This window comes from Mytilus trossulus, chromosome 2 (genome assembly GCF_036588685.1).
Source record: "Mytilus trossulus isolate FHL-02 chromosome 2, PNRI_Mtr1.1.1.hap1, whole genome shotgun sequence".
Lineage (NCBI taxonomy): Eukaryota > Metazoa > Mollusca > Bivalvia > Mytilida > Mytilidae > Mytilus > Mytilus trossulus.
Window position 1 is genome coordinate 4,444,692 of NC_086374.1, and position 12,739 is coordinate 4,457,430.

A 12,739-nucleotide genomic window follows, 5' to 3' on the forward strand; every position below is an offset into this window, starting at 1 on the left:
ACCGCCGGATCACTATCCCTATGTCGAGCTTTCTGCGACATAAGTTGAAGGCTCGACAAAAAAACAATCGTATGCCAGTTAATGCTGTTATTCCTTCTATCCCAGTAGTTGAACAAGGATTTTTAAATGTGGATGTTCTGTAAGAATAGATGTGAACAAAATAGGTGTTCCTGTAGAAAAGCATCTTCGCTAGCCAAGGGTTACGATCCACTCCCGCTCTCTTCACCCTTGGCGGAGTGAGATAACATTTCGGAGACACAAGGTAAGGATTTTTCTTGGTTGCAGTCAAAACTCACTGCATCCAATCAAAATGCGCCTATAACATGATCACGTGTAAATGTAGAAAGTGTTTGTAAATAATTGCCACGTGTTTATTGTGCAACAAGTCTTTACATCCCTAAACATACGACTATATTAAGTGACAACTTGAATGTTTTTAATCAACTAATAGAAGTTCCTGAGTATATTTCGTGCACAAATGCATGAATGTTTGTGTATATTTTCGTTTCCGGCTTTACCAAGTGTGTAGTACCTAGACATTACCGTGTTTTTACCTCCAAATTGAAGAGTTGAAGTGCTACCATTGGTCAAGAATAATGTATTCGGAATGGGCGTGTCTTTGATGTTCCGGCAGATGGCGCAACATTGTTTTCACAAATGTTGGCTCCTCCAATCCGCCAAGGGTGAAGAGAGCGGGAGTGGATCGTAACCCTTGGCTAGCGAAGATGGTAGAAAAGCAGGACAATTATGTAACAACAGATTTCACCCAAACTTGACATGCAAAAATCTAAATATCATTATCATATATATATACACTATTTTTAGTTGATAGTATTTATTAAACAAATACATTTCAAAATCATTAGTCTATTTTTATATTAAGAACACATTTCTAAAAGCAAATTAAACTCGTAATCAGGGATTTTACAAAATCCCTAGCTCTATTTTCAGTAATTTTGTAAAATCCCTTACAATTTCATGGATTTTAAAAAAACGCTGAAACTGTTAGTGATTGTACAAAATCACTAATAAGTCCAGTGATTTTACATAATTTAATCAATTTCTTGTAACATATACAAGCCCAAATATCATGAAATTTAAATTATTACCTATCATAATAAAAAGGGACGAAAATGTAAATAGGACGAACCGATACATAACCGGATAGATACAATCGGAACAACTCGGCCTTTCTGGTTGCACGAAGAGCTATTGTACTGCGTAGCGAGAATGGCCGAGTAGTTACGATTGCGGATAGATATTGTCACGGTTACTAAGACGCTTGAATTTTTTACAAACATAACAACATGTACGTGTGTGCTGTCAATTAGTCCAAAACAATATATTCCTGGCCATGCTCCTAGGTAATGGTTGCTTAAACCTGGTGTTATAGCTAGCCTTCAGGAAAAATATCGAGGAAATAAAAAAAATCCGAGATAATTCATGATAAAGTGAGCCAGGAACATAAAATAATAAAGGCAAATAGCCCCAATTTTTTTGAAATTTAGATGCAAAATCCTGCATTCTGAGGCCTTTTAAGAAGACGTTTTCAGTCTGAAAAATACATATTTCATACTTGTTATATCTTTAAAAAAAAAAAAAAATTATTACACCAAAGAAATCCAACGGCAGGAATTTGTTTGTCAAAACTTACATTTTTACTGTAGATGAATTTATGATATATATTTATCTCAAATATTTATTGTGTTAACATTTTGAGTCAAACATTAACATTTGTATATTCCAGTCCTACTTTAAAAAAAAAAAGTTCCCAGATTAAAAATATATACTTCAAAACCTTGACCAGGTTTATAGGGTGGTATTTAATTTACAAATAATCCTGCAGCATCAAATTAATTAATGACAATGTTGTTCTGAGCTTGACAACTATACATGTATCTCACACTCAGTCACAATCTCCACGGCAAACATAACAATAGACCAACCACAAAGAAAGTGACAATCTACATTTACATCAAAACAAATCTGTATGTTTAACTCATCAACTAAAATACACAAATTAGAAAAAAAACACAATGTTTTTGTTTGTTTATTTACATAAATAAGTTGACCTGTCCCCTATTTAACTTTTGGTTTCTGATGCCGAGATTTCATGTTCCAACTGATTTGGGTCATCCTGTTCTCGTTAATGCATTAAGACATGCATACATTTCGGTACGTGTAATGAACGCTTTCTGATACTTGGCTTAGTCTTGCTATCATCATCACCCCCAAGTTCTCAAAAAGAAGCTATGCACATTTCATATTATTACCGGAAATTTACTTTCGTTTCAGTCCATTGCAACTGTAATGATAAGTTCCGAGCAATACGAAAAGAATTATGACGACATGACAAATGCTAATTCAATAAAGACAGAGAAGATCGAAAAGTTTTCATCACCACGTGTACCTTTGGAGTAAAGGAAAATTTCAACAGGGAACCTTTTAATGCTCTAATTTAAGAACGAAAGGACATTTCCAATTTTAACTATTTACGCGACGACTATGTAATAGATAAGGGTAAACTATGCACGCGATTTAACAGGATCTATGATGTGATTAATTATAAAATACAATAAAACCAAAATGTATATGCAGTCTAAATTAATATGTATTTCAAAATCTTAAAACGTGGTCCATTCTTACTTTATAGGATGAGTATTCTTAGGCCGAGTTGACAGTATATATAGAGCGACTGGTTTACGGTAGAAATTTTACCCTCCAGTACCAGTGTAGACAATATTCGACGAAGTTGTCAGATATGACTGGCGTTTGGACTGTACTTTGCCAAAAGTACAAGTTAGATGTTCAATGACAAATAAATTTACTAGCCCCTTGGGCTACCGCGCTACGCTACATTTACTAACCTGACACAAAAGTTACTAGTCTCGGGCTAGCGGGCTAGCATTAGTGTCGAACCCTGATCTGCTTTGAAATTTCAGATGAATTAGGCAACCTGTTGTTGGGTTGCTGCCCCCATATTGGTAATTTTTAAAGAAATATAAGGAGTTATTGCCCTACGTAGTCAATTTTTAACAATTTTCATTATTTTTACAAAATAATTTCCTCTGTTACTAATGGGCAAAGTTCATTATAGATAGAGATAATTCTAATGTAACAATGTTTGTAACGTTCATTTTGATTGGATAACGTCACTTATTTACATGGCATCAATTGACAATTGATGCTATGGGACTTACGCGCAAGCGCAGATGGCATATAACAGATTTTAAATACATGTTTTAACGTTGTTTCCTGACAGTTTCATTAGAATGGAGATAACAATATTGTATTTTAAGCTCCGACGGCATCAATTGGGGATTTGATGGTCGCAAATACCCGTTTACTGTCTCCGCTAACGCGTCGCCAGTAAACTTAATTTGCGACCATCAAATCCCCAATTGATGCCGTCGGAGCTTAAAATACAATACAGTTACATGTATCTCCTAATTGTAAGTAGCAAGAACATTCATTAAAGTATGAACTTCAAACACATCACCAAAACACAATTTTGTAATGAATCCATCGATATCTGTGTCCTTTGTTTAATATGCACATAGACCAAGGTGAGCGACAAAGCTTTTTAGAGCCTCTAGTTTGTATTATAAATTTATGCACCTTAAAATATCTATAGTCGACAATACAACTAACAATACTGATTTATCAGTATAAATGTACCAGTATTTTATTTGTTTTTTTAAACTCACAATACTGGTACACAATTTTTATACCAGTATTGCGCATAACACTACTGTACCAGTATTGCAATCACCAACTACCATGACTACAGTAGATCAATAGAAAGTTCCAATTTTGTATAGTCAGTATCAGCTGAGCCTTTAATACATTGTAAAACACTTTATGTTTATTTTTATAAAATTGAGAATGGAAATGGGGAATGTGTCAAAGAGACAACATATGTTTACATGTATATGTGTGTGCTACAGTGTTTGGCATCTCAAAATTATGAGCCAATTAATATTGCATGGAGCAGAATGCGTGGAGTATATTTTTAAAATTCAAGTTTAAGGGACCAACTTAACCTTTTAACTTATTTAAAAGGGAATGAAAGGGGAGGTAAAGGTATTTTTCTGGGTCAGATTTCTTTTTCACATACACGAATTTATTTAGTTTTTTGATGCTACATGTATCAATAAAAAAAAATCTTTCAAAATTGAACACTTTAAAGAATGGGGGAAATCTGCATTCCAATTTCAGAATATTTTTATTTATCATGTTGGGAATCAGAATATATTTTTTAATGAAAAAAACATCAAATTTCAAATCTTTGAATATTTAAATATATACACACATACATGTACTTAGTAGAGTGCATCCTTTGAGGAAAGGGCAAAATCCTGATTATCTTTAAAAAAAAAATGTACATGGTTTTAGTTTTGTTTTAGAAAAAATAGTGTTGTAGAGGAAGTTTTCCTTAAAATGTCTTCTGTTTACTTTCAGATAGACAGGATAAATAATCATTTGTAGTATTAGACTGACTGGAATCCTATTTTTCATTATGAAGAGTTACTACAAACCTATGTTATTGGCTTGTATATTAGGAGCAGTTGTGTTAACATATACAATGAGTAAATACCAGGAAGTATTGACAGAGCTACAGACACAAAAGGCAAAATTTGATGCACTTGAAAATAAAGTCAGCCCAGGAATAATAGCTCAGTCAGCTTCTCTAGATGGAAAACAAAGAATTTCTGTTAGTGGTACATTTGAAGAGAACAGAAAAGTTCCTGAAATGCATAAAGAGTTCAAACCTGAATCATTTTATCAAGATAAAGCTGCTATACCTGACTACAAAACTAAATTACAGACCCTTATTGATCAGAAGGTTCCAGCAGATAATCCAGACCTGGTGAATATCATACGTAATCATTACATAGAACAACCATCACAAGAACCATACAAATTACTTAACCCAGAGCGAGTTGATTATTCACAAGGCCAGACACCATTTATTGATAGCAGACTCAATTATATGGTAGGTACATGTATTACAGAAAACAGTAAGTAAATCAATGCAATCAAATTTGAGTTAAATCTAGACCTTAAAACATTGCCAGTGGCATAGGTTTCATTCTCATATATTGTCGCTGGGATTCCAAAATGTTGTAGATTACTAATTTTTCAAACAAAATTTTTTTCACAAACAGTATAAAAAAGAAGATGTGGTATGATTGCCAATGAGACAACTATCCACAAAAGACCAAAATGAAACAAACATTAACAATTATAGGTCACCATACGGCCTTCAACAATGAGCAAAGCCCATACCGCATATAGTCAGCTATAAAAGGCCCTGATAAGGCAATGTAAAACAATTCAAGTGAGAAAACTAACGTCCTTATTTATGAAAAAAATGAACGAAAAACAAATATGTAACACAAAAACAAACGACAACCACTGAATTACAGGCTCCTGACTTGGGACAGACACATACATAGATAATGTGGCGGGGTTAAACATGTTAAACAGGCCTTGCAAAATTTGGTTGAAATGCATGTTTTCAAAAAGTGGTATGTGAACTTGATTTGTTTTGTAAATGGCAGTGAAATAAAAACTTTGACATCTCTGGATTACCTAAAAACTTTTATTTTAATGTTCCCCCCCAAAAAAACAATTACTATTGCAGATGAGTATGTCTTACTTGGTTTCTGCTTTGAGGTGAGACTCAAGCTACCGTAGTACACTGATAGATCTCCATGGTAGCACTCGTGAGCTGTTATAAACCAGCGTACCTGTTCGGCATTGAGCAAACTCCCAATTGAATTCGTCAAAATTACATGCCAGGTCAGTTTTGCATGTCTTAGACAATGTTCAGATTTGTTCGTTTGTTATATTTCTTACAACACGGTGAAGCAGATACAGCACAAAGAAGCGATTTACAAATTCAAATATTGTAAAAGATACAAGTTACTGTCCGATTTTGTCATATTCTCCAATAAAACTTTTATTTTCAAACCTTCAATGTATAAAAAAAAATTTTGCATGCCAAATCGATGTGCACGCAACTGCGTGTTGGCGTATAGGGAGCTATGCGCCTACAAGGTACCTTTTGAAGAAGTTGTTTCATGTACATGTGTGTATGTGCCAAATGTTTTGAGTGTTTTTAATGTCAGTACCGGGTATGTGATTTAGTAATCACACAAAACTGATAATTTTTAACTTACACATTTAATTATTATTGTTATTAAATAACTGCAAATAACTTTTTCACCAGATTGTTTAATACAGGTAAGATTTTATTAATAAATTTATAATTGTGCATATTAATGTACCTGGCTTTGTGCATGTTATGCAATTTATATTCATTATATAGTTTGCTTGCTCCATTAACGGGATTAAAGACAACAATATTACTATATTACTTATATATTCAAATTATCCTTAAGTCAATATAATTGATCTCACATTTTTGTCTTCCAAAATCCCAATACTAAATGCATGCAAAAATTTATGAATTTACAGAAATTTGTTAGTTTTTACACAATCGCCAAAAAGTTTGTGATCATATATAGGAATCACGCCTTATGAGAGACATTTGTTTTTTCAGGACAATAATAGAAATCTATTAAAATTTAAACACAATTATCAAGTGGGTGAAATAAAAGGAAGTCAATAGGTATAATTTGTATTGCCTGATATAAATATTTTTTCAATATATTACAAAATACAATATATCATAAATAATTAAATACACAAATGAAAATACATAAATATAGATATATAACAAATTTTTTGGCAAACATCCGCCACTATGAATTTATAAACGGAAAAAAAAAAGAAAAAAAAAAAAAAAAAAACAATTAACAACAAAGGAAAAGTTTATATCCAATAAAAAGAGCGAAATAATATAGTGAGTAAATTTACTGCAAGAGTTTATACTAATGAAAATCTAGTTTGAACCAGTGTGATTACTGAGGTGTAAAATATAAATTTCACTGTTTTGCTAATTAAATAATTTAAATCTTAAATTAAACCAATTATCAAGTGGGTGAAATAAAAGGAAGTCAATAGGTATAATTTGTATTGCCTGATATAAATATTTTTTCAATATATTACAAAATACAATATATCATAAATAATTAAATACACAAATGAAAATACATAAACATAGATATATAACAAATTTTTTGGCAAACATCCGCCACTATGAATTTATAAACGGAAAAAAAAAAAAAAAAAAAAAAAAAAAAAACAATTAACAACAAAGGAAAAGTTTATATCCAATAAAAAGAGCGAAATAATATAGTGAGTAAATTTACTGCAAGAGTTTATACTAATGAAAATCTAGTTTGAACCAGTGTGATTACTGAGGTGTAAAATATAAATTTCACTGTTTTGCTAATTAAATAATTTAAATCTTAAATTAAACCAATTATCAAGTGGGTGAAATAAAAGGAAGTCAATAGGTATAATTTGTATTGCCTGATATAAATATTTTTTCAATATATTACAAAATACAATATATCATAAATAATTAAATACACAAATGAAAATACATAAACATAGATATATAACAAATTTTTAGGCAAACATCCGCCAAGCCTGCAAGGCCGCCAAAAAAAATTAAAGATAAAATAATAACTAGTATCAAAACAGTTATAATGATGATAAAAACCAGACATACTATGATCACTCTTTTTTCTCACTTCAAATAAGCTCCATCCTTTCAAAATGTGTATAGATAATGAAAGGACAAAACAGCAAACCAACTCAAAATATATGTAGATCTTGAGTAGTTAGAGGAAAACCAGCATCATATTCAGGATGCAAGTTCTCTGAAAAGAGAAAAAAGAATAATTACAGTAAACAATATACATGTATGAAGTAAATAAAAAACACAGTTGTAACACATTACAACTTATATACTCTGATGCTTAATAATATTGATTATCTTTTTTCTGAAAAGTTCTGTACCAGCAAAATTTAAATGAAGCCCATCTCTCAGAGCAAATAAGGAAGCATCTGGGGCAATTGGTACTTTACGGAACGGAACGGAACGGAACGGAACAGAATTTCATTTAAGGTATCCAAAGGGGGCATTTATCAAAATTTCGAAAAATCTTTAAAACAAAACAAACTTTAAAATTTCTGTGTTTTACGGTTTTCCATATACAAATAACACAAATGTATACTTAATCTCATCTTCACAGGTGAAATGTGCAATAATGTATAACATCGGGAACTATTCTGTAAATGAATATGTCGGATTGTCCTGATAAATTATCATGAAATTAACGCATTTGCAAGTCATGCATTATGATATCTAGACTGACCTCACGTCGTCCTTTCCGACGATGATTAGAAACATTGGTTCTGATTTTAACTTTTTAAATTTATTATTCCGTTCCGTTCCGTTCCGTTCCGCAAAATACCAATTGCTCTGAGGAATTGGTATTTAACGGAATCGAACGGAAACAGACATCTTTAATGTAATTAAAGCAGTATGATAAAAAAAAATTGTCTGGCACCTCTTTTTGCATAAGTGGTATGTGTTTTAGATAGCATTTTCGACTTGATCAATAATAAAAAATTTAACACAAAGGCAGGTTACACAAAAAGTCTTTCTCCTTCCATCGGTAATTATATTTTAAAAAAGAGGCCTACAACAGCCCGTTCCGACGAGGATTAGAGACAGTGATCAAGTTGAATCTGATTTAAACTTTTTAATTTATTATTCCGTTCCGTTCCGTTCCGCAAAGTACCAATTGCTCTGAGGAATTGGTATTTAACGGAATCGAACGGAACCAGACATTTATAATGTAATAAAAGCAGTATGATAAAAAAAAAATGTGTCTGACACCCCTTTTTGCACGAGAAGTAAGTGTTTTAGATAGCATTCCCGACCTGATAAATAATTAAGAATTTAACACAAAGGCCGGATAAACAAAAAGTCTTACTTCTTCCATTGGTAATTATATTTTTTAAAAGAGGCCTTCCATCTCTCGTTCCGACGAGGATTAGAAACAGTGATCAAGTTGAATCTGATTTAAACTTTTTAATTTATTATTCCGTTCCGTTCCGTTCCGCAAAGTACCAATTGCTCTGAGGAATTGGTATTTAACGGAATCGAACGAAACCAGACATTTATAATGTAATAAAAGCAGTATGATAAAAAAAAATGTGTCTGACACCGCTTTTTGCAGAAGAAATAAGTGTTTTAGATAGCATTCCCGACCAGATAAATAATTAAGAATTTAAAACAAAGGCAGCTTAGACAAAAAGTCTTACTCCTTCCATTGGTAATTATATTTTTTAAAAGAGGCCTTCCACCTCTCGTGCCGACGAGGATTAGAAACAGTAATCAAGTTGAATCTGATTTAAACTTTTTAATTTATTATTCCGTTCCGTTCCGTTCCGCAAAGTACCAATTGCTCTGAGGAATTGGTATTTAACGGAATCGAACGGAACCAGACATTTATAATGTAATAAAAGCAGTATGATAAAAAAAAATGTGTCTGACACCCCTTTTTGCAGAAGAAATAAGTGTTTAAGATAGCCTTCCCAACCAGATAAATAATTAAAAATTTAAAACAAAGGCAGCTTAGACAAAAAGTCTTACTCCTTCCATTGGTAATTATATTTTTTAAAAGAGGCCTTCAACCTCTCGTGCCGACGAGGATTAGAAACAGTAATCAAGTTGAATCTGATTTAAACTTTTTAATTTATTATTCCGTTCCGTTCCGTTCCGCAAAGTACCAATTGCTCTGAGGAATTGGTTATTTAACGGAATCGAACGGAACCAGACAATTATAATGTAATAAAAGCAGTATGATAAAAAAAATGTGTCTGACACCCCTTTTTGCAGAAGAAATAAGTGTTTTAGATAGCATTCCCGACAAAATAAATAATTAAGAATTTAACACAAAGGCCGGATAGACAAAAAGTCTTACTTCTTCCATTGGTAATTATATTTTTTAAAAGAGGCCTTCCATCTCTCGTTCCGACGAGGATTAGAAACAGTGATCAAGTTGAATCTGATTTAAACTTTTTAATTTATTATTCCGTTCCGTTCCGTTCCGCAAAGTACCAATTGCTCTGAGGAATTGGTATTTAACGGAATTGAACGGAACCAGACATTTATAATGTAATAAAAGCAGTATGATAAAAAAAAATGTGTCTGACACCGCTTTTTGCAGAAGAAATAAGTGTTTTAGATAGCATTCCCGACCAGATAAATAATTAAGAATTTAAAACAAAGGCAGCTTAGACAAAAAGTCTTACTCCTTCCATTGGTAATTATATTTTTTAAAAGAGGCCTTCCACCTCTCGTGCCGACGAGGATTCTGAGAAACAGTAATCAAGTTGAATCTGATTTAAACTTTTTAATTTATTATTCCGTTCCGTTCCGTTCCGCAAAGTACCAATTGCTCTGAGGAATTGGTATTTAACGGAATCGAACGGAACCAGACATTTATAATGTAATAAAAGCAGTATGATAAAAAAAAATGTGTCTGACACCCCTTTTTGCAGAAGAAATAAGTGTTTTAGATAGCATTCCCGACCAGATAAATAATTTAGAATTTAACACAAAGGCAGCTTAGACAAAAAATCTTACTCCTTCCATTGGTAATTATATTTTTTAAAAGAGGCCTTCCACCTCTCGTGCCGACGAGGATTAGAAACAGTAATCAAGTTAAATCTGATTTAAACTTTTTAATTTATTATTCCGTTCCGTTCCGTTCCGCAAAGTACCAATTGCTCTGAGGAATTGGTATTTAACGGAATCGAACGGAAACAGACATCTTTAGTGTAATTAAAGCAGTATGATAAAAAAAAAATGTCTGACACCTCTTTTTGCATAAGTGGTATGTGTTTTAGATAGCATTCCCGACCAGATAAATAATTAAGAATTTAAAACAAAGGCAGCTTAGACAAAAAGTCTTACTCCTTCCATTGGTAATTATATTTTTTAAAAGAGGCCTTCCACCTCTCGTGCCGATGAGGATTAGAAACAGTAATCAAGTTGAATCTGATTTAAACTTTTTAATTTATTGTTCCGTTCCGTTCCGCAAAGTACCAATTGCTCTGAGGAATTGGTATTTAACGGAATCGAACGGAACCAGACATTTATAATGTAATAAAAGCAGTATGATAAAAAAAAATGTGTCTGACACCCCTTTTTGCAGAAGAAATAAGTGTTTTAGATAGCATTCCCGACCAGATAAATAATTAAGAATTTAACACAAAGGCAGCTTAGACAAAAAGTCTTACTCCTTCCATTGGTAATTATATTTTTTAAAAGAGGCCTTCCACCTCTCGTGCCGACGAGGATTAGAAACAGTAATCAAGTTAAATCTGATTTAAACTTTTTAATTTATTATTCCGTTCCGTTCCGTTCCGCAAAGTACCAATTGCTCTGAGGAATTGGTATTTAACGGAATCGAACGGAAACAGACATCTTTAATGTAATTAAAGCAGTATGATAAAAAAAAATTGTCTGACACCTCTTTTTGCATGAGTGGTATGTGTTTTAGATAGCATTTTCGACTTGATCAATAATAAAAAAAATTACACAAAGGCAGGTTACACAAAAAGTCTTTCTCCTTCCATCGGTAATTTTTATATTTAAAAGAGGCCTTCCACCTCTCGTTCCGACGATGATTAGAAACAGTAATCAAGTTGAATCTGATTTAAACTTTTTAATTTATTATTCCGTTCCGTTCCGTTCCGCAAAGTACCAATTGCTCTGAGGAATTGGTATTTAACGGAATCGAACGGAACCAGACATTTATAATGTAATAAAAGCAGTATGATAAAAAAAAAATGTGTCTGACACCCCTTTTTTTCAGAAGAAATAAGTGTTTTAGATAGCATTCCCGACCAGATAAATAATTTAGAATTTAACACAAAGGCAGCTTAGACAAAAAGTCTTACTCCTTCCATTGGTAATTATATTTTTTAAAAGAGGCCTTCCACCTCTCGTGCCGACGAGGATTAGAAACAGTAATCAAGTTAAATCTGATTTAAACTTTTTAATTTATTATTCCGTTCCGTTCCGTTACGCAAAGTACCAATTGCTCTGAGGAATTGGTATTTAACGGAATCGAACGGAAACAGACATCTTTAATGTAATTAAAGCAGTATGATAAAAAAAAATTGTCTGACACCTCTTTTTGCATAAGTGGTATGTGTTTTAGATAGCATTCCCGACCAGATAAATAATTAAGAATTTAAAACAAAGGCAGCTTAGACAAAAAGTCTTACTCCTTCCATTGGTAATTATATTTTTTAAAAGAGGCCTTCCACCTCTCGTGCCGATGAGGATTAGAAACAGTAATCAAGTTGAATCTGATTTAAACTTTTTAATTTATTGTTCCGTTCCGTTCCGCAAAGTACCAATTGCTCTGAGGAATTGGTATTTAACGGAATCGAACGGAACCAGACATTTATAATGTAATAAAAGCAGTATGATAAAAAAAAAATGTGTCTGACACCCCTTTTTGCAGAAGAAATAAGTGTTTTAGATAGCATTCCCGACCAGATAAATAATTAAGAATTTAACACAAAGGCAGCTTAGACAAAAAGTCTTACTCCTTCCATTGGTAATTATATTTTTTAAAAGAGGCCTTCCACCTCTCGTGCCGACGAGGATTAGAAACAGTAATCAAGTTAAATCTGATTTAAACTTTTTAATTTATTATTCCGTTCCGTTCCGTTCCGCAAAGTACCAATTGCTCTGAGGAATTGGTATTTAACGGAATCGAACGGAAACAGACAT

The 12,739-nt window shown here is 32.5% G+C and overlaps 1 protein-coding gene across 2 annotated transcripts in view; it reads left to right on the forward strand.

Annotated features, from left to right (window-relative positions):
• Positions 1–1,286: 1,286 nt before the first annotated feature.
• Positions 1,287–12,739, forward strand: part of LOC134706317 (protein Star-like) — a 28,410-nt gene continuing 16,957 nt past the window's right edge. The window contains exons 1-2 of one of the 2 annotated variants that reach the window (XM_063565150.1): positions 1,287–1,364; positions 4,462–4,996. In XM_063565150.1, coding sequence (XP_063421220.1) covers positions 4,520–4,996 — 477 coding nt within the window. In that variant the 5' untranslated portion in view covers positions 1,287–1,364; positions 4,462–4,519. Of the gene's footprint in view, positions 1,365–4,461; positions 4,997–5,686; positions 5,806–6,235; positions 6,250–12,739 lie in introns of those variants that run through there. The other variant, XM_063565151.1, reaches the window with a different exon arrangement.